The 22280-nt window shown below is 40.2% G+C and overlaps 1 protein-coding gene across 1 annotated transcript; it reads left to right on the top strand.

The window, feature by feature from the left end:
• The first annotated feature begins 656 nt into the window (after positions 1-656).
• LOC134550741 (cytochrome b5) lies at positions 657-16634 on the top strand. The gene is made up of 5 exons (XM_063397513.1): positions 657-879; positions 10439-10567; positions 12243-12272; positions 14644-14678; positions 15541-16634. The coding sequence occupies exons 1-5, from the start codon at positions 736-738 to the stop codon at positions 15617-15619; spliced, it is 417 nt and encodes a 138-aa protein (XP_063253583.1). The 5' UTR covers positions 657-735; the 3' UTR covers positions 15620-16634.
• Positions 16635-22280: the final 5646 nt, after the last annotated feature.

Genomic DNA, 22280 nt, shown 5'->3' with positions numbered 1-22280 from the left:
TAAGCTGAAACTTCTTGGGTTTTTTTTTAGTTTATGGCCATTGCTCCTCGTTCTGTCTCACTCAAAAAAGTCTGACAGCTCCCTGAGTCTCTTCCCATAAGTGCTGTAGACTCCTAAACATCTCTGTGGCCCTGTGCTGTACCCTCTCCAGGAGTTCCTTGTCTTTCTTGTACTGGAAGTGTTCAAGGCCAGGCTGAATCGGGCTTTGAACGATCTTGTCTAGTGGTCCCCATAGCTGGGGAAGTGGATCTAGATGGCCTAAAAGGTCACATCCAACCCAAAGCATTCCAATGTGGTTCTACATTCCAAGTCGGCGATTAGCTCGTCGCAGCGCACACCGGCAGCCCCGCAGCCGGCCGCTGCCAAAGGTGGCGAACGCTGGGGTGACCATCCCAGGAAGGGGACAACAAACAAGCTGCGACTCCAGGGCCCGGCTCGACAGCGGCCGGACCGGGGCCAGCGGGGGCTGTTCCGGCGCGCCCCGCCCACCAGTGCCGGTCACGTGGGACGGCGGAGAGGCGGGGAGAGGGCGGGGCACCACCGCAAAGTCCCGCCCCCACCGCACGGCCACCCCCAGGCAGTCCGTCTGCCTTGAGTGGCATTGCCCCCCGCCAATGAAAGGCCGGCGGGCCGGGCGGGGCGGGGGCGGGCGGTGATAGGGCCTGCGGCCGGGCCCGACAGCGTGCGTTGTATCAGTCTGTGGCGAGTGCTGTGCGGGACCGGGCCGGAGAGGACATGGTGGGCTCCAGCGAGACCGGGAAAGAGTCATGGCGGGGCCGCTACTACCGCCTGGAGGAGGTGCAGAAGCACAACAACAGCCAGAGCACCTGGATCATCATCCATAACCGCATCTACGATGTCACCAAATTCCTGGACGAGGTGGGTGCCCGCGTTGCCGGGACGCTGAGGGCAGCGGAGCCCCGCGGGGCGGGCTCGCCGGCCGCTCCTCGGCTCCCCGCGCTGTGCCCCTGGCAGGCTCCCGTCCGCCTGCCCCGGCCGCGGGGGGAGCCGCCCGTGGAGCCCCGATAGCGCCCTGGAGGAAGAGCGGCGGGGCGGACCCGGGCTCCGGGCGCTCTCGGGCAGGAGAAAGCCGGGAGTGCCGTGCGCGCCGGCTGCGCTACCGTGTGTGCCTCCGCCCGCCTGAAACTTTCGCATTTGAATTCTTATTTGAATTTCCAGTAAATAAGGACAAGGAGAAAAAACTGGAGTCAGTATTGAGGGCTGAGATAGGCGGACTGGCTGTGTGAATCTTGGGTGCCAGGAGTTTGTTGGAATCCACCTGTTTCTTGCTTTGATGTGCCAGCTGAAAACAATTAAAAGTGAAGACTCAGCTGGGACCCAGAGCCATTTTATCTTGTGAACTAAAAGGTCAGCAATTCCTCTCTTCACGCTATTGTAGTCTGTGTTGCATTATGGAACAGGAAAGAGACTTCACAAGGTGTAAGGAAAGTACCACAACATGCAGAATATCCCAGATCTTGGGGTTACTCTAATAGCCACAGAATCACAAAGTTGTTTGGATTGGAAGAGGCGTTAAAGTTCATCCCCTTCCAGCCCTCTGCCAAGGGCAGAGGCACCCTCCGCTAGACCAAGTTACTCCCAGCCCCTGTTCTTGAACACATTCAGGGATGGGGCATTCCCAGCTGCTCTGGGCAACCTGTCCAATGCCTCACTCCTGTCACTGTAAAAAAATTCTTCCTTATATCCAGTCCTTAGTAAAGCCTCTTGGTCACAGTGGCTTGTGTTCATATCTGCCAAGTAAGTACATCCTGGGTAGCCTTAACCCCTGGGTGGTCTGTTTTTGCAGGACATGGCATTACATACAGGCAGCCAGATTCAGAAAATGAGGGCGGCTCTCACTGCTGCCGTGATCCGCTCGGTGCGGGGATGCAGTGTGGTGCTGAAAGCTACACCAGTTCAAACTCTAGTGCAGAGCACTAGAGTCAAGTTCAGTTCCTTTGGCTGTGTTTTGTAGGGCTTTTTCTTGCCCAGTCAGTGGTTGATATTTTTGATCTCTGACAGACAGTGAGCAGTTGGTGTAATCATTGATAGTCATGGTTAATAAAGAAGCATTTTAGTTGTTGGACTAAAACATTCTTCAGTGGAAATACAGAAATAAAACTACCACTTTTTTTTTTTTCCAATAATTGAATGGTGCCGGGATTTAGAGATTTTGAGGTTTTTTGCAGTGCTCTGTATTCCCAGTTAGCAAAGGTAGAATCACAGAATCAATGAATTTGGAAAAGACCTCTGAGATGTCATCTAGTCTTTGACCAATCACCACTGTGTCAATTAGACCATGGCAGTAAGTCCAACATCCATTCTTTCCTTAGAACTGTCAGGAACAGTGACTGCCACCTCTCTTGGCAGCGTATTTCAATGTCTAATCATCCTTTCTGTGAAGAAGTTTTTCTTAAAAGCAACCAATTAAAAAGTGTGTGGTAGACTTACATTAATTTCTTAAAGAATACCGTTTAAATGGGTAGAGATGTGACAGATTTTAAGCATCAGTAGTTCTGTAGCCCCATCTTGATTTTTGTGCTTGTAAACACTTGCAATTCAAAGGACAAACTGAGCATTTTGCAAAGGAGGGTTGACAAGCAATTTTTCAAAGGCAGTGTTGACACAGGTAGTATTTCGTTCTTAAGCTGTGTGTCAACACAAATTGTTTGGCTTTTCAGCAAGGCAGATTGTGAAACTGATCTACTGACTCTTCCTTGATTATTTTTTACCTAGTTCTGCCCCTGGTCATCTTCATCCATTAGTTGTGGACATGGCTGTATGGTTATGCAGTCAGGACCAATTTAATTAGAGTAGCTCTGGAAGAGAATGCAGCTTTTCATGTAGTCTGGAAAACTGAATGAGCTTTTGGAAACTTGATCAGTTTTGATGGATACATAATTGTATTGTTTGTATGTATTGTCCAGATTGAGGAGGCAGAAACAAAAAGACCCACACCTTAGAAAAACCCTAAACCTAACCCCACCCAAGAAAAAAAACACTTGACAAAAAAACCTGAGGATCTAGTGAGCTTTTGAATTTAAGTAGTTGCTCAGCCTCTTCCTTCAGTGCATATGGTGAAATTAGTAAATATTAAGAGGCATCACTTTGTGTAAATTTCTCCAAGAAAACCTCATTTTCATCCTTCAGGACAACATTGATCATTTGGCAGCATATCAAAAGATGTACTTTTGTAAGTATTTAAATAGTTGGATTTTGGACAATGTGGGAGATGTCTTGAGATGCTCTGGTACACATAAGTCAGACTTCAACCTCACATTAAACAGCTTTCAATAGAACATGGTTGGTTTTGAGCTGAAATTTCAAAGACATTCTGAGATAATGAATGAGATTGTTGGAAATAGTTACCTGAAATATTTTAAGTGAAGCTGTAGTCCTAGGGAGAGTTCTTTGACATTTTAATATTCATTGTGTTGGTGATTTTTGTCATGGAACTCTTCGATCAAGGTACTTAATAAGATACTTTTTAAACCTTTTTTTTTAAGCTTTTGGTACTTAGTTAACTTATCAAATGGTATGCTAATTCTTCTGACACTACCAGACACCTTGAGGTATTTACTTGTGACAGAAATTGAAGCTAGCCTCTTGCTGTCTCATTCCAAAATACAGTAAACCCTACTCAAAGTGGGGATTATGTTAGCTGTTTCAATAGCATTACTGCTTAAACTCAGGTTTATTTCTTGCAGATCCTTTCAGAAGTAGAAAAGTTTAACATATTTTAAGGCTTAAATGTGGGCCACTGAAATGTAAGTCCAGTTGTATTAAAAAGGGTGCATTGCTAAAGTGTCACCTCACTCATGCTCTTCCCAAGTTGTACATAAATATCAGTTTCCTGGGGAGTGAAGAAATGGGAGCAGCAGCTAGGTTCACCAGTCTTGTTTCTTAAACCAATAAGCCATCTTTTCAGCTACTGCATTAACCTATGGAAATATTTTCTTATTAATAATGAAGTTAAAAACTTTACTGTGCTTCAGTCTTGAAGACACCTTGCATGCTCTTGTGCTTAATAAGTGAAAGTGTGGTGCTGCTTTTCATTGCATTACAGTAGTTAAAGGGTTTACTCCCTCTGTCCAGCTGTTGTGTCTTCCTGGAGCTTGTAAATGTTTAGTGGACTATGTCTGCTTTTGGAGAACAATCAGCCTGTGTGAACACTTCATTAAAACTAGATAGGAAATGGGCTGGGGGTGGTGACATGTATGTGTTGGGAGTGGAGGCATCGCATGGTGTGACCCATACTAGTTTGGTTTCTCAAAGGACAAGATTTTAAAAAAATCTTATGAAATATAGAAAAAATGTTGAAGGAGGAAACAGTTTTGTGCTTTGATATCTTATCCTTGGGGTTAATGAAGATTCCAGCAACTGCTTTTTTAATCAGGTTGAGTTTGTTTGTTTGTTTGTTTTTAAAGTGGCAGATATTGAGGAAAATTCATAGCTTCAGTATTCATCTCTGAATTTTCTTTGATTTTCCAAGTCTGGTAGAAGAAATCAAGAGACTTCAGCTTTTGGAATGCATTATTTAAAAGGTCTTGGCAAGAAAGAGTATTCTTGAAACCAGAAACTTTTATGTTATTTGTCATTAAAAGCTGTCAGACCTGTGTTGCAGAAGATTTGGGAAACCTTTTCCTTAGCTTCAGCTCTTGTGGTTTAACCCCAGGGAGTAACCACGTACCCTGCAGTGGCTCACTCACCCTCCTGCCCGATGCATGGGGAGGAGAATCAGAAAAAGGTCAGTTTTGTGAGTCCATATAAGAACAATTGAATAATTGAAATAAAGTAAATGTAACAATAATGGTAATGATAAGGAGAGAGAGAAGAAGAAAACCCAACAGAAACAAATGGTGCATTGTGCACATGTTCTCCACTCACTGAGCGATGCCCAGCCTGTTCCTGAGCAGTGACTGGTGGACAACTCCTCCCAGTTTATGGATGGAGTGTGACATTCTGTGGTATGGAATATCCCTTTGCCCAGTTTGGGTCAGCTGCCCTGGCTGTGCTCCCTCACTGGCAGAGTGTGGGACACTAGAAAGTCCTTGACTTAGGTGAGCACTACGTGGCTGCAGCCAAAGCATCAGTTCATGAACAACATTATTCTTATGCTAAATCCAAAGCCCTGTACTGTACCAGCTACTAAGAAGAAAATGAACTGTATCCCAGCTGAAACAGGGATAAAGTCCTATGTCATTTAAAGGAAAATAGCTACTAGAAATGCATGTGCACTTACAGCAGGATTCAGGGCTATATCTGTATGGTAGATAATTACATATATGAAGAACATTAAATGTCAGTGAATGGACAAAGTACAGTGGCAATGCTCTATAGTATTTTCCCATAATTTTAATATAATTATCACTCTAGTCAGGTTTTGACATCAATCTAATGAGCTAAGCAGGAATAGCTGGGCCTGTAAAAATGAATGATCTGTGTCTTGATTTACTTGCTGTTGTAGTGAGCTCTTGTGGGAACTTGATTGGATTCCTCAAGCTAGGCAAAAAAGCTGACATGTACAGGAACATCTCTACCAGAGAGGAGTTGCTTGTTTTGGAAACCAGCTATGGCATGCATTTAATATTAATGTAATACAGACTTTGTTTAGGTTAATTCCATTGTTAGTGGTCGAAGAATTCAGCAAAAACATTATTTATAAATATCTTTTTTCCCCACAAGGTATGAACTTGTGCTTCCATAGCACTTTTCCTAAACTACTTCTAGAATGGACAGCTCCCACTAAATGCATTTTGTAATGCTGATCAAATAAAGTGCAAAAAGCAAATATTGTTCTGCTGTGTCAGGATGAAAAATGTTCTCTCCCCTATGTGGCAGTAAGTTACATTCATGCAGGATGGTGTTGTGGGGGAGTAGCATAATGCCTTCCATGTTTAAAGGCGGGATCAGCTTGCACTGAAAGATGTTTGGAGTCTGCCAGTGAACCGTGGGGACTGTTACTGCAGGACCTTGCAGTCTGAGGATTAAACACAGTGTTAACACTTCCTTAAGCTCTGATGAAGCTTGCAGGAGAACTTGAAGCTGTTTTAAGAAATAGCACTTCTTAGCACTTTTATGTTTAACTCTGCAAGGTGTAACTGTTTTGTAGGTGAGGAAATGGGCAGTGTTGTGGTTTAACCCTCAGTGCCCTGCAGCCCCTTGCTCACTGCTACTCTCCACAGTCCTTGGTGGGATTGGAAAGGGAATTAGGGAAAAAAGATAAAATGTGTGGGTTGAGATAAGAACAGTTTAATAACTGAAATAAAATATAATATAATAATTACAATAAAAAGGGAGACAAAAAGAGATGCTAACCTATGCCCAGCCCATTGCCAAGCACCGAGCTGCAGCTCCTAGCCAGCTCCTCCCAGTTTGTATACTGGGCATGATGTTTTGTGGTATGGAATACCCCTTTGGCCAGTTGGCATCAGCTGTCCTGGCTGTGCTTCTTCCTGCCTTCTTATGCACCTTCTTGCTGGCAGAACATGGGACATTAAGAAGTCCTTGAATAAGGTTAAGTGCTACCTAGCAACATCTGCAGCATCAGTGTGTTATCACTGGTTATTCTCATACTGAATCCAAAGCACAGCACTGTACCAGCCTCCAAGAAGAAAATGCAGCTCTATCCCAGCTGAAATCAGGGCAGGCACCAAGCTACTGGGTATTTGGTTTGCATTTAATCTAAAAGCCTAATAATAGGTTTCAAAAATACACTTTTAGAGAGAAACCATATTTCCCAGGCTCCTGACATTTTACATGAGCTGACAATTTCTCTCCTGAAACTTAAATAGATGATAGAAATAAATTAGAGGACTCTTTTCAGCCTACATGAGAATGCCCTTGAAATAAGCAAGCATTTGTCTGTCTGTCCTGCATAACAGAGCTGAGATTTTCTGGGTGTTCTGGCTCTGTCACTGTCCCCTTTCTGCTTTTCATTCCTGTAGTGCAGAAAGTGGAATATGAGTTTATGAGACTGCCACTAATGGAGACCTTTGCTGATCTCCCTGAAAGTTAAACTGGACCCTAGATTTCATTCCCTCGCTATAGGAAGGGAAAGGGTACAGGAATTGCAAATTAAGGTAGTTATGTTTTAATAGGGTTTTGAACTATGACACTGAGAAATCTGCATGACCTTAGCAAGAGGGAGAAAAGGTGGCATTCAGGATGAGGTAAACTGGACTTTTGACCCAGATGAGAGCAGCAAGATTAACTGCATAGTTACCTTATCTAAAACTTTCTAATGTGCTGCTGTTAGGAATTAGTCTGTGCTCTGTACTAGTACTGGCTCTGTATAGGCATTTGTTATGCATGTAACTTATTTATTATATTGGGAATGTCCTAGGAATGAGCTAGGCTGTCTTAATTTATCATCAAAAGCTTTTTCATTTGCCCTAAACCACAGCTTTACCTGCAAGAACTCTTTATTTACTTTTATCAACAGGATCTTAGTTTAGGAGTAACTATCTGTATGGCCTTGTAGGCTTTCCAGTTCCAGGGTCTGTCCAGAGGATCTTCATTAAAGTAGCAGTTCTGGTAGCAGGCTTTGTTTACCAGGCAGAATCATGAACAAAGGCCTTGTATAAATAAGCTTTGGGAAACTCATCCAACCATGAAAGATGCTCATCTTTGGATACAAAAGTCATTTCTTGCCCTTTGTGTGAGACATTACAGTTGCTCTCTTTCATTAGGGGAGGTGGAATCTTTTCATTAATTGCATGTATTATGTGCTAGTTATTTACAGAGGGTTTGTAAGTTCATATCATTAAGCAGAGGTGGCATCTAAAAGTGAAGTGTTTAGTTTCAAAGTACTTCCATCAATGTCTAGTAGGTTATTATTAACATTATCTGGTAGATGGCTTAAGTTTGGAAGTCTGTGTGTGATTCTCTGTACTTAGCCTTGCTCATGTCATAAAAAAATTACCAGTTTTCCAGCTGTAGTGACAGAGGTCAGGGTGAATTTGTCCTCTTCAGCTGATCTGTGATAGTCAGAGGGTTCTTACAGAGGACTGGTTGCAATCACTGTCTTGACACTAATATTGTGCTTTTGTAGACAGAGGGATCAGTTGCTAATTAGACAAAAAACTAGTTCTGCAGAGAAGAGCTGGAGTGCCTCTGTGGTGCTGCCCATACTGCTACGTGATTGCTTTGTAATGGCACAAGGGAGGGATTTGGGAACACAAGTTAGTACATGATCAGTCTGTAGCTGGCAACCTCCAAGTAGTTTCTTACAGTACTCCATGAAGTAATTTTAATGTAGATGCAGTTACATTGGTAGATATCCACTTATTTGGTTGGATAGTGAATTTTACATTGTGAGCTAGTGTAAACCATGTGATCTTGACTTGCTGGAGTAACTGATATTTTATGTGCTTGTCTGAGTGGGGTTTAGTTTCAGTGCAATGCATGAGTAGGAGTTTGCATACTGCCTGTGCTGCTGGTGCTTCATGGGTGGTTTAACTTTGGGACCTTTTGCTGCTTGTTGATACCTTGCTTGTTAAGCATGTTTTCCAAGGAGTTGTGCCACCTTTTCTGCTGAAATTGGTACATACATTTTTCTATTTTGGAGAACGCAATTCTTTAGCATGGTTTTAAAAATCCAGACCCACATTGCTGAAGAAATTCTATGAAGATTTAGTTCAGGCAGTGTCTGGGAATGCTAGTTAAACCCAAGTTCAGCTTCTTAAGTGCCATTTCAAGGCATTGAACTTGAGTGCTCCCTTAGCTTTTGTCCCATCCTTTTCCTGAATACCTACCAGAATGGATTCAAGGACAGGATTTTGGTGAGCATGCCATATTTGTAGGTTGCTTGCATAATCTTTACTCTGCTTGCACTCTTCTAACCTTTTTTGGCTCAGTTGCTGTGTTTAATCTCTCTATCAGTTGCTTAATCTTGGTTTTGCTTAGTCATGGTAGGGATCCTTTACCCTAATGGCTCTGGTATCTTGGCTCTTTAAAAAGTGTTGTGTTGGTGTTTTTTCTTAGTGGTTTGTTTTATTCTTTCTCTACAACTTCCTTAATCTGGTAAAATAAATGTCTGCCTTTAATGTGAAGATTCAAGTTGTGGAGTTCTGGTAATGCAGAAAATTCATAATAGTAGTTTGGTTCATCTGTACTAACAAATTCTGGTTTTGTCAGACAAGAAGTTTTGATACAAGATAAATAGGAGGATTTGAAGTAAGTGCTAACCAGAATTGCCTAGACAAGTAGAAATGCCATTTCTTTAACCTGTGGGCTTTTTGGTGAGCTGTGCTCCCCACAAGATGACCCTAAATTGTAGAAAGTTTGGCTGTTTTCCATAATTTTAGATGTTGTACTCAGAAGCATTAAAATTTGAGTTGAGGTTCCAAAGCATTTTATCTCCTTTGCTACTGGTAAAGTGCTAGTATCTATTCCATGGTTGCCTTAATCCAAGGCAGTACTAGTGAATGCTTTTAGCTTGTTTACCTAATCGTTCCCTGTGTTTATTTAGTACTTTCCTGCCTGAAGGTTGACTGGTGAATTTTTGTGGCATGAATAAGTAACTTGGAGCTGAAGAAATGCACTGAAGAAGATATGATAGATCTGGCAGTATATTCAGGCAGAGTTATTTGATAGGTAAAAATGTACTTAATAAAAACTTCATAAAATGCCCAAAGTGCATCCTGGGGAAGAATAAAAGCTAATGGAGAACAGGGGTTTATGTTAAGGGAATGGTGGTGGATTTAGGTATTAGAAGGTCCTGGGAGATGACTCCTCTGTATCTCAGGGGTTTTATCAACAATGTGGTTTCGGGATTCCATAGTTTATGAAAACCAAATTGCTATTCTAGGGTCTTGAGTGACCTTTCAGTTGTGCTTAATCACTTCCAAAGGAGCTGTCTTACTTGATATTTGTACCATAATTTGTTTTGGAAAGGACCCTTAAAGTTCTCTGGCCCAGCTCCCCAGGATTAATTAGAGGGTCAGGTTCCTTAGCACCTTGCCAGCTTGTCTTGCCAATGCTTGATTGTGCTTCTTGTGAACAGATTTTTTATCTTCCTGGAATGTTCTTGCAGCTTATACCTTTTTGGCTTTTATCCTTCTGCTGCATAAAGCATTGCTTGGATAAAAATACACGTGTCCTAAAGAAGTGAAAACACAGAATGTAACTTCAGATGATAGCTGGGCTGTTAAAATACAGACTGATTCCCACACAACTTTCTAAATGCTTTAGTTGCAAGGGATAATGCCTCTTATTGCTTCTTTGCCAATGATATAGAGACTTAGCTTCCTTGTTTTGGCTTCAGAGAATATATAAAGCTCTCTTGTTATTCAGAAAGGCTTACGTTTGCTCTAGAAAGTCTAGCAGCTAATTTTGCCTTTTTTTTTTAATTTTAAAAATGTAAAAATGCCAAATTTCCATTTCTGAAATGTGAAATGTATTTCAGTAACTAATTCAAACTCATTAAAAATTGCAGCACCCAGGAGGTGAAGAGGTCCTTAGGGAACAAGCTGGCGGAGATGCCACTGAGAACTTTGAAGATGTTGGCCATTCCACAGATGCAAGGACAATGTCAGAATCATTTATTGTTGGGGAACTTCATCCTGTGAGTATATGAGAGTGTCCTTACTTAAATGTTTACTCTGCTGCTTTTGCATCTAGTTACTTGTCTGGTAATTACTTCAAAATCAAGAAGAGCTGCTAGTTTGGTTGGATGCCAGTCCTGCAGCTGTTTGTGTATGGACCTAGGTTTGAGATAGTTCCTCCAATGTGAAGGTATTTGATTAGTGTAGCATAATGGTCACATCTTTTGGTGATTTAAATTACCTTACAGCTTAGTTCTTGAATTAACTGAATATGGAATTGTGTCATTTCTGACTCTGTAACCCCTGAAGGTGATGTGTCAGAATGACTTAGACCTTTTCTTGTGCAGAGTGACTACTTAACAACCACTTTCATGCTTTCACCATTGTAAATATGTATCTGCCAGGTGTCTGTCTGCATTGAAAGGTGCAATCCTAGCTCTTCATATGTGTGTTTAGAAAATGGTTATTATAAGCATTGTACTTGTAGTTTATTGTTCTATCTTTCCCTCTCTGGCTTCTGCCGTTTTTAGCTGCATCATCATTCCCTGTTTGTGACTGTCAGGGTTGTTTGTGATCAGTTCCCTCTGGATCATGTGTCACGTCCTCCCTTTTATGCTGTCCATCCCATTTCCCATACTTCTAATGAGCATCTTTCTGCTGTCTGAAGTTTTGAAGTATTTCTTTCTAGCTACAGAGCTGCTGCCTTGGCTTCCTTCAGCTAGGCCATAGTTAAACTCTCCTGCATCTTAATAGTTTGAAACCACTGTTTCAAGGTTTAGGCTGCTAGTGTGACCATCTGCTCTGCTTTACTGCCCATTCCTGCCTCTTCCCTTTTGCCCTTGTTTCATGTATGTATTGTCTTGCATTTGGGATAAAAAAATCACTGTCTTGACTAGCCTATTTCACAGCAAGATTCCTGATCTTATTTGTCTCAAGTCATCTCTTTATAAATACTACTAGTAGTAGTTAGGACAAGTAGTAGCTTGTCCTAGTAAGAAGTGATTTTGGCATGTTTGTGGCTTTGCAGGCTTACCATCTATTTCTGATGCCACTAATGTTGTTTGTAACCTGGCTATCAGTCCAGTTCTTCCTTGTTTGACAAGTGCCTGTTTTCGCTTGATATGAGACAAACAGCTTGGTAGTTTAATGTACAAATACAGAACTGTATTTGTATGTACAAATACTAGCAGGATTATATACTGTTGGGCTTTTTTGTGATGAATGTGACTGTGCCAAGCAGAACTCTGGGTTTATGAAAGATCTCTAGAATTTGTGACTTTTGGTCCAGTGGACATTGGATCACAACCAGTTAGTTGGCTTTACCTGATAGTACAAGTACACTAAGCAGAATTAATATGATTGCAGTCAATGTATAAACTAAGGTTATGTACTCTGCAGAGACAAAGGAAAGATAAAAACATGGGCGTAAAGAATAATGAAATTCGTGGAGGCTCAGGTTTCACTTCTTCATTGCATACTGGGAAGTATTATTTAAGGAAGTGATCTTGTTTATGTTAGTTGAAAATCAATCACTGACATTTACTCTCTTGCAAGTCTGCTTTTACCTTGGGAAAAATACTTACACATTACCAGAATGAATTGCAAACTTAGTTAAGTAATAAATTGTGTGAGTTTGGTTTGGTTTTTAATGCTTTCAGATGTTGTCTAAATGTTTCTTGCTTTTTTGTCCTGCAGGATGATAGATCCAAGCTTCAGAAACCAACAGTAAGTGTGTTTCTTGAAATGCCACATTGTTTCTTTTGGGTGTTACAGGCAGTGTCTTAGTGTCTGTGTATTAATGAAAAAGAAATAGTTCAGTTTAAGCGCCATGTTTCAGGTTTTAAATCTCTTAGACCTGTTGATACTGCTTCAAATTATTCTTTCCCTTACTTGTTACTTTCTTCAATTTGCCTTCATACCAGGGGGTTACTAAGTGTGATAGCGTTATACTGTAGCAAAAAGGTGACAGGAATCAGTCAATGGTCTTCTAGTGTTAAGTTTAAGAAAAAAAAAAATCAATGTATTGTCAGAACAGATTAAACTAATAAGTGGATGAAAAATGTGATGCTTAACAGTATATTGGTCATGCTAGTAGCTAGAGAATGTAGAGGCATTCAGTGTATTACAAATCAGTTAAATTGCAATTGTGAACCCTTTTCAAGGTGAAATTACTGAGTATTTGCTGCCTGACTGTTTCAGGAGATTCTGCTGAGTGTCCTGTCAATGCACTATTGTACTTACTTTCTAATGGGTTTTTTCCACCCTTATTAGAATTAATCTGTGTTGGCACTCAGCTATCAAACTCAAAAAATTCCTATGTCCCTTATGGGAGAAGGTGCTTCAGGGATTAATTTGTGCAGTTGCTGCTGCTGTGTCCATAGAGGATGTTTGCACTGGGCTTACCAGTACAGCAGCATGCTTAGGAAATAATTGGAAACTATTTTTAAAGGTAGCTTAGTAAGATTGTTTCTTAGAAGGGTGCATTGAAATGCTCACTATAGCAGTTGTTATTTTTTTATTAGGGCCTAGAACTAGTACCCTAATAAAAGTAAGATGCGGAATAGTGATTGAAAGTTTGAGCTTCTTCCCACCAAGAACAGTATCTGCTATTCAGTTTTCTTTTTACATTCTGGACAGTTTACACTTCAGCTTTAAGAGCAGTAATGATAAATTCAGCTGAGAACAGACTGCCCAGTACAAGTTGTAGTAGATAATCCTTTGACTAATCTCAGAGGAATTTACCAAACTGAAGTACTTAAAATATTAGTTTGGGCAGTCAGGTGAGAGTTCAGATGTATCCACATAGCTGCCTACACTACACTTGTTCTCCATCATTCCAGAAGGAAGCTGGGGTGCTTTTCTGAGCAGGATGTGTGGCTGTAGAAAGTTTCAACAGGCATTATACTCTGGGTGGGTATGTGACACATTAGGGAGGTTCTGTGCCCTGCCTCTCTAGGACCTGTCAGAAGGCCTTGGGCTTTCAAATGTCCTTCTTGTCCTCACACTGTTCTTAAAGTACGTTCTCTGCACCTGTCCAATGTTGTAGAGTTTAAAACTAATTTTTTGTGAGCTGGGTCATATTTCTGTTACTCTCTTGGTATCAGGGGACCCATCCCCTGGTCCTGGATGTGGTAAGTCTGTTAAAAAAGGTGCTAGCTTTGATAATGTGGGCACCAGTTCTTCCACGCTGTTTGGCTTTGGGGCTAGTTTCTCATTGTGATGTTCACAAAAGCAACATAGATGTAATCTGTGAGTCATATCCTTTTACAAACAGTATTTGCACACATAAACCTAGGATGATTTGGGTGCTTTCAAAGGTACTGTGCTTGAACCTCTGAGATGGTATTGGAAGTCTTTTTTTCTTTAAATTAATTGCAAATGTTCTGATACCAAAGCAAGTAATTTTGCAGTGATGGATCTTGTACCACTATGTTTAGGTAGGGTTTTAATGCTTGGAATTTTAAAATAAGCTTAGAGTCATACACAACTACAGTTACTCAAATTAATAAGTCTTCATATAAATTGTGCACAATTTATATGTACCCAACTGGGGTTGGACCTTGTAGTGCCGCTTTTCCTGTGGAAACTGAACAAGAAGTCCAAATCAGTATCAGGAACAGCTATAACAATTTGACTGATTCTTACACAATCTGAAACACCACACTAAAACCCCTGAGTTTAATAAGCTTTGTAGATGTGAATTAGTAGCTTTCTTTATGTAGTTTTGATATAAAAAATATTTGTGAATTAATGCCAAGTTTTTTCAATTTGATTTTAGTCAAGGAAAGGATTTTTTTCTTAGATGACTGAAAATTTTCAAATGTAACCCAAGGTTAATGTTCATAGAAAACTTGCAGTAAAATTCTTGTTGATGTTTTAGGAACTTGATGCAATGTTGGCTGTAGAAACTGCTGCTAGCTAGCTTATTATACAACAGAACTGCTGTTGGAATTAGGAGAAAATGCTTCTCAAATGCATGCACTGAGTTGTTTCTGAATTAGTCTCACTTGATGAGTTTTGAGAAACTGTGAGGCTAGTTGAAGTGGGAGAGGGTTGTCTTCCTGAAGTAAATATCTTCTTATGCTTTCCTTTCCAGGAAACTCTTATTACCACTGTTCAGTCTACTTCCAGGTACAGTATGACATCTCATATCAAACTCAAAGTTCCTCATGATTTTCTGAAGCTTAAAAAAGTGGAATAGCTTTTATTTGCTGGAAGCTGAGATATCAGGGGGTGGTACATGAAAATTTGTGTTCTATGTAAAGTCCAAGTTGGCCTCTCTGTACCACTTTACAAGTGTGTCAGTTTACTAGGTAAATACTTTTTTCATATTGACAGCTGTCAGTGTCTGCCAAATGGTTTGTTTTGCACAGGTCATTATTTCTGGAGTCTGCCACGTGAAGGGAAGATTCTTAGTGCCATTGCCAACTATTTTACTGACACGGATGCCTTGCTTTTAAAATTTGCTACTGCTATTGCATCTAAGGGAAATAAGTGGATTCTGTGTATAATAAGGAAGATCCGTCAGAATTGGGAGGGGTTGAAAAACAGTTTGGAATGCTACTGAATCAAACTTTTGTAAAGTTATATCCTGATGACAATTGCCTACTGCTGAAACCTCAGAGGACTCTTCTATGACCCTCTGGGTGGGGAGTTTGGGTGCTTAGAAGTGCCATGTGATGCTGCTATTTAAATGGCTTTTGAACGAATGACATTCTGGGCAGCACACCATGACTTGAGATGTGCCTAGGGTTTTACTCTTCTCTAGTAACCAAACTTCTTGTAAGCTCTAGTACAAAGCCTTATTGCACAAGCTTCTTCCCTTGTCTGGAGTATTACTGGCCAACCCAGGTGTTCTGTTGCCCTGAATCTGAAGTATTTTTTGGAGTGGGGAGGAAGGTCTTCTTTAAGCAATGCCTTTGTTGTTGTTGTTTGTTTTTATAACCTGCTGATTGTCACTTCCTAAACTGCTTTTTCAAAAACTTCCCTTTAGCTCGTGGTCCAACTGGGTGATCCCAGCAATAGCAGCGATTATCGTGGCCCTGATGTATCGTTCCTACATGTCAGAGTGAGCACCTTACTGGGAATTCATGCAAGAGGAGAATACATTCTCTGGGAGAAAATACAAGCAATGTGTCCTAACCCAGTGTGTTCCTGGACAAAAGCCTGATGTCTGAAGAAAAATTCAAGTTTTTCAGAAAACAAAACAATTCTTTTTCTGCTGTGCACTTTTCTTAACGTTGCCTTCTTATATGCTGCTGTGAAGTGATAAAAAGGCACCATTTCTCTTTTTGTATAACACTTTTATTCTCTAATGAATTATTTGATAACTGTATTAGTTTCTGTCGTAGAATATTATTTTGTATGTAACACTGATTCTGGTTATTTCTCTTTAATCTGTAATAGGGTCATTAGGACTCTCTTTATGTATTCATTTTGCAGCTTTAAAAGACTACCAAAACTGTGTACATGTACACAACTTAACTTAAAAAATCATGTTGTCTTTTTAAACGTAGTATGAATGAAATGCAAGTTAAATATAATGGATAAAACTGAGTGGAGTTATAGTTGCCTGGTAGTGGGTTGGGTCCTACCAATCAGCTATTATGAGGTGGGGTTTTTTTACATTTTTCTGAGAACTGCTCTTATAATTGTTGTAGGTATACCCACTACCAAACTGTTCTGTTTGTCTCCCAGTGAAAAATTCAGGTGAAATATGAAACTCAATGTTTGGCCCAATTATGTCTGTCTCAATTTTTGTGAAAAACAGCTCTTTTTTCCAAAAAAAGGCAGAAAAAAGCAACTGCTACTAAATAGTACTGTTCCTGCCAAAAACTCAGGTGACTGTAGAATTTCTTCTGGAACTTCTAGCCTTCGATAAAATCTTCAGCTTTGTCAAGTACATTGTGAGGGGAAAAACTGATAAATGAAATCTATTTCTGATTCTTCTGTCATGTGCTATGGTGCTTTACTATGAAGAGGCAACTGTTCTCACTTCTGAATACAAGATAACTACAAATTTGCATTTTGTGGTGAACATTTTTAGTCATATGTAAATGATCATGAATAAAAGTTTAATTGCTTACACCTGCCGGCTCAAACACCTTCATTTCCAGATTCTTTGAAGGCCTTGAAAGGGGTGTCCTATTGGGGCACTTCTCAGAAGTGCACTTACAGTAGCTGCCATCAGTTTCATCTCAAGCACTAACTTTTGTCCTTTTTTTGCCATGGCTTTCCCTCTGAATGCTGTGAAACAGTTTAAAACTTCAAGATTTATTGATGTTTCTATAGGTAACCTTTAAAAAGGATATAATAACTCAGAGTTGGTATTTAGAATCACAAATCAAGTTTCATTTTTAAAACAACACTTGACTCCATATATCTAGGCAAGGCAAAAAAAGAAAAAAGGGGGTCAAGTTTAGCAATCCTAGCTTCCCCCCTTCTAAGAATTTCAGATACGCATCTCCTCATCACCAGATAGAGCAGTGCAATTAAGGTGGATCTGTAATGTGAAACACTTGCTGTGAAATGCTTTTTTCCCATGCTGTGTTTGTTGGAGTTTTACTACGGTGTAGTTCTGTTCTGATCCTGTATACTGGATATTGGAGTAACTATGGAAGCTCAGTCCCATCTAAAAGTCCCATCACAAGCTGGCATGTGCAGGGAGTTTCCACAATGTGAACCAGGAGTGTGGTGGTACAGATAAGCAGGCAGCACTTCAATAGCTGATACAAGTAAAAATGCTGATGTGGATGTGCACTCCCCTCCACAGGTGTGGATACAAATTGTTCCTCAGAGATACACATTCCTTTTTGGGTTTTTAAATGTAAATTGATTTTGTAAATGAAGATAGATCTAAACTAGAAAAATGATCAGGCTTATTTTCCTTTTTAATACTCTTAAGGTTAGTGCTGCTTTCCTTAAAGGTGTCATACAGAACTTTTTATATGACTTTAGATTTTGTGTATGAATAGGAGAAGAGAAAATATATATGGGTGTGGTGAGGAATGAATGACTGCTGTTGTAAAAGCAAGTGAATTTAAGGGTAGTCAGTGTTTTTACAGTCTGACAGCAAAAAGAAAAGAATTGACAGTCTGCTTTCTTCTCAAAACGAAATCCTTTGTCCACAGATCCAATCTGAAAGTATTTGCTTTAATTGTCTGATAATAAACACTAATTTTTGTTTAAAAAGGCTGGCTTTAGTGGTTGATGCTTTAAATCAGTTGTCATCTTTTATTGTCTACTTGTACAACCTTGTAATGTTTACAGTGCCCTAAATTATTTGGGCATTGCATTTTTTGCCTTTATTTGCCTGTCCTCTGTTGTTCACAAGAATGCACAGTGATGGGGAGCTCCCCCTTAAATGGAGATGGTCTTGGCTGCTTCTTGGTGTCTGTGGAGTAAAGCCAGCACAACTTGTTCACTTGTTCCCTCTGAGGTGACAGGGAAGAAATAGTGTGCTGTTCCTTTCTCTGGCTTCCTTGCTTCGTCAGGCTGGTCCCATGCCTTTCCCTAGTCATGCTGCAGTCAGGATTTTGCAGAATGCTAAAGAGAGGCTGGCAAGGGGGTGAAAGCTAGGCAAATGGAAGCTGATCACAAAATTTCTTCAGAGACAAAAAAATGCAAAGGTGCTATTTTTGTTTTCTGTATGTTTGACTACTGAGGGTAAAACAGTGTTTATAAATTCATGGGCATTTGAAGCAAAACTGTTCCTGTGTTTTCTGCAAGGCTGGCAATAACTGAAACTGAGCAGGAATGAATGAGCTATATCAGTGCGCACAAAACATAGAGAACATTAATAGTATTGCAGCATTTTCTCCAGAATGTAGAAAAGGATTTCAGAATTGCCATAGAAGGAATGAGAAGCAGGAGGAATCTCATGCTCTTCTATGCATAGCTCTAATGCCTGTCCACATCTGTGGTGAAGCTCGTAACTGATGGATGACATGTTTGAATTCCACTTTACTTTTGTACTTCATTAGATTTCTTCCTGTGATTTATTCATTATGTGTTGAAATATTTTGAATTTTTAAGTAGGTGGGCAGACAAGCACATGAATTAATGAGAAAATGTTGGAACGTTGGATCTTGGTAGATGATTAATGCTGGATTTTCTGTTCTTTCTGAAAACTAGTTAGACTTGTTCTTAGTCTTCTTACATATAGGAGTGTGCATAAAGCAATCCTTGACATTTTCTTTGCAAGTTTTTTTAAAGGGGGGAAATAAAATGCTACTTTCTAAAAGTGGAAACATGCAATGGTCCATATTGATGCTGCTAAATCAAAGCTCAGAATAGACATAATTGCAGTGTAGTCTCATGTTAAGGGAATAGATTTTTGCTTTTATCCTGCGTATAATTCCTGTGCCTGTACTTAAAACAGTTTGGTGCACTTGGGCAGACACAGCATAAATACTGCCCCTGGCTGTCAGTTCTGCTCCCTGAAAGTAGCAATGTCAAGCAAGAAGAGTTATGCACAGAAAAGTCCCAGGTGAGGTTTTTTGGTGTTTCTGAACAGAGCACCAGAGAACTCCTGAAGACCTCCAGAGTCCAGGAACTGTACCCAGTAGCACAACTACCACAGAAATTTTTGCTTGTTCTGCAGACCTGGTCTGTGGATGAACCTGATTGATCCTATTACAGGGTGAGAGCGCTGCACTGTGTCTCTAGAGTCCCACCTATTTAGTTCTTGGATAAATACAGCCATGTATTGTTTGAAATTCATAGGGGTTTTACCTGCCAGCAGTGGGGATTGTGTTCTGGCTACTGCTTCAAGGTTTAGGAGGGCATGAATAGAGAGAAAAAAGTAAGCCAAGCAAGGGGTGTGCTTTCCTAAATGACTTTTTTTCAAAAAGTAAACATCAGTCTTCTGTCACAGATTTCTGAAGGTAATTGATGCTTTTAATGTCACTCATCATAACATGGGTTGCAGAGATATCCATAAATGGTGTGTTTTCTGCATAGGTGCTTGAGAGTAGACATGAAAGAAGAGTCTAACCTGCTGCTTTAGAAGCCTTAGAAGCAGGGTGGTGGGCTGGTCCCTGGAAACCAAAAAATATATCCTTTCATTTGTAAACTTGTATTTATTTGGATCCATTTTCAAAGTAGTATTGCAGTTGATAACATTCTCTGTATCAGTCTCAGGAGGACAAGCAATTTAAAAACACTCAAGGGAAGTTTGTATATGAGCAGTCACGACTTCCGGGGTCGCAATGAGAAAACCTTGTTTTGTTTTTACGTGATTCTCTGGAACTAATTTTTGACCCTATGGAAGTCACAAAGACATTTGAGAATGCAGATTATTATGCATTTTGTTGTCATGGTGAGATCTTCAGGCATGAGGATGTGGATGACAAGTTATTAGAATACAAGCTGGGGTGTGCAGACTTAGAGCTAACTCACTGCTCTCAGGCAGCTCCTGGTGGTGGGCTGCTCTTAGTCTTGGTTGCATGCAAGATAATTTATTGCACCTTTGCTGAAGGCAAGACAATCACAGGCTTGAGAAGCTCAGCATCTATTAGATGTGCCAGCCTGAGAAGACAAGATTATCCTGCGTCAAGGTCCCAGCAGAGTCTTGATCTGGGATTGTCTCAGATCACATATAACACGCATCTACAGGATCAGATTCTTCAAAACAAATTATGCTTTTTCATACAGCAAACTGGTGTCTTCAAATAAATGTCAGCAGGTGGGGAAGAGCAGGAACGGTGACTGAAGAGAAACAGCCTGTGAAACAAGGACTGTTGTCCATGATTTTCTTTCCAAGCTTTGTGCCCTAACTGCTAAGTGCAAGATTTTTACTCTCTCCTCTCTATGAATTGTTGTTTCTACTGGAACGGATGAACTGACTGAATATTTATCCTGGTTCTTGGACAAAGTTTTACAGCCTGAGTAGACTCTGGCCTAGTTTAGAGTGAGTTTGGATGTGTCTGCATCATTCCTGTAGGTGTAACTGAACTGGTTTCTGCTGGGCCTCACTTCTGGTTTGCCTGAAGCATGAGAATGCAGCTCCAGACTTGTCACACACTTTCATGTGGGAACCTTTCAGTTTGTTCTTGAAGTCATCACAAGCTCATTATGAATCTCTTAAAAATAGATGACCTTCCTACTTTCAACTGGTGTTATGCAGTTAAAAAACAAACAAACAAACAAAAAACCCAAAAAAACAAAGCAGCATAGGGTTAAAAAAACAAGTCACCAAACTACGTTCCTGTTGTACTTTAAAAATCCAGATATTTTAAATGCATTGCTGCAGGGACTTCACTCCCGTGTGTAAAAGAAAACCCTGGGCAAACAGCTGATTTTGTTTGGAGTGCTGAGAAGTTCTAGTAACACTGCTGAAAAGGGTGTCAGTAATGCAGCTTGCAAGCAAACAGATGAGTGTAAATTCTCTCATAAATACAAATTTGTACATCTGTTAGATTTTCTTTTGTTTACTAGATAAACTACCAGCACAGTTAAAAATCAGGAGTATGGAATGAATTAACAACAGACTTTGTCTTGAAACTAAGCACAGCCTGAGCCCCGGAGTGTGAGCACTGTGAGGCAGTGCAGCTGTGCTGTGCTGTGCAGTATTATTGAAAAGCAAGCCAGGGGACGACGTGTCAGCATCCTATTTCTTCTGGCACACAGCACTCTGGTAATCCTGTCTGCTGGGGAAACTTCCCTTAATACTCTCATTTTGAATCCACTAGTACAATGCTATTAGAAGAAGGCTAAATTTACTTTAATACTTGCTTTATTGACATAATGAAAAAGGACTTACAGATTTTGAAAATGTCATACAAATATCATGATTTCTATTATTTGTTGGTCGTATCTCGGCTCAGATATTAACTCTGGAGATCAGTGACCAGGAACATCATGAAGGAAACAGGATTTCCACAAAAAATTATATTCTATATCATAAACATACTTCCTCTATTTTTAATTTAAAACTTCAAAGAAACTTTAAACTCTGGCAACAGTGTTCATTTTAGAGGTATCAACCCCATCTATGCAACAAAGTGCCATCAAAATGTCCTGAAAAAGAACAGTCTTCTTCCAGAAACACATTTGCTTAGGTATATGTATTTTTAGTATCTTGTTGCATAAATCAGTCATGTGTAGGCCACAAATCCTTGTAGGATGTTTAGGCCACAAGCAGCTGCTCAGCATATGACAAATTTTGTCTCCTATGTGTACAACAAAATTAGCACATCTTTGTCAATGTGTTGCACTATAAACAGCATAATGAGAAAGTAGTATCAAAGCAAGTTTTAGTGGCTTTTCTTTAGGTGGCTCAGACCTCATGGAAGGTACACCATATACCCTGGTTATTATCCTCCTCCCAGTTCCTCCATTTCATGAAATAGTATGAACCTTTGTATTACAGTTTAATGTGCCCAAGTCAGAGTACAGGCATTTTATATCTCTGCCTTAGTAATAAAAATTTCATAAGGTACATTCTATGACTTCACAAGGTGAGAACTTGATTTGATTTCCACTCTAAAAGACAAAAGGAAGGTATGGCAACACTTCAAATACTGAGGTTTGCATCCAAAAGGTTCTCTAGTTTTTAATTATATTATGAGTTAACATGTCACCAGGCTGTTCACTGGTTAGAAGTATCATAGCAAAAGAGAAAAGTGCATGGGACAGCTCAGCAGGGCTCTTTAAATTGCTGGTATAGAAAAAAATGAGGAAGGTGGGCACAATTTTACAGTTTTTAATTGGTAAAATGAAAGTAAGTTTTGC

This window comes from Prinia subflava, chromosome 1 (assembly GCF_021018805.1).
Source record: "Prinia subflava isolate CZ2003 ecotype Zambia chromosome 1, Cam_Psub_1.2, whole genome shotgun sequence".
Taxonomy (NCBI): domain Eukaryota; kingdom Metazoa; phylum Chordata; class Aves; order Passeriformes; family Cisticolidae; genus Prinia; species Prinia subflava.
The sequence above is the reverse complement of the archived record's forward strand: the minus strand, read 5'-3'. Positions and strand labels throughout refer to the sequence as shown.

What these genes read in the sequence shown, in the direction of transcription:
- LOC134550741 (XM_063397513.1), top strand. Translation starts at nt 736, where the DNA reads ATGGTGGGCTCCAGCGAGACCGGGAAAGAGTCATGGCGGGGCCGCTAC. An exon ending in TCACCAAATTCCTGGACGAG is followed by an intron (nt 880 to 10,438) that starts GTGGGTGCCCGC and finishes TAAAAATTGCAG; the next exon opens with CACCCAGGAGGTGAAGAGGT. An exon ending in TTGTTGGGGAACTTCATCCT is followed by an intron (nt 10,568 to 12,242) that starts GTGAGTATATGA and finishes TTTGTCCTGCAG; the next exon opens with GATGATAGATCCAAGCTTCA.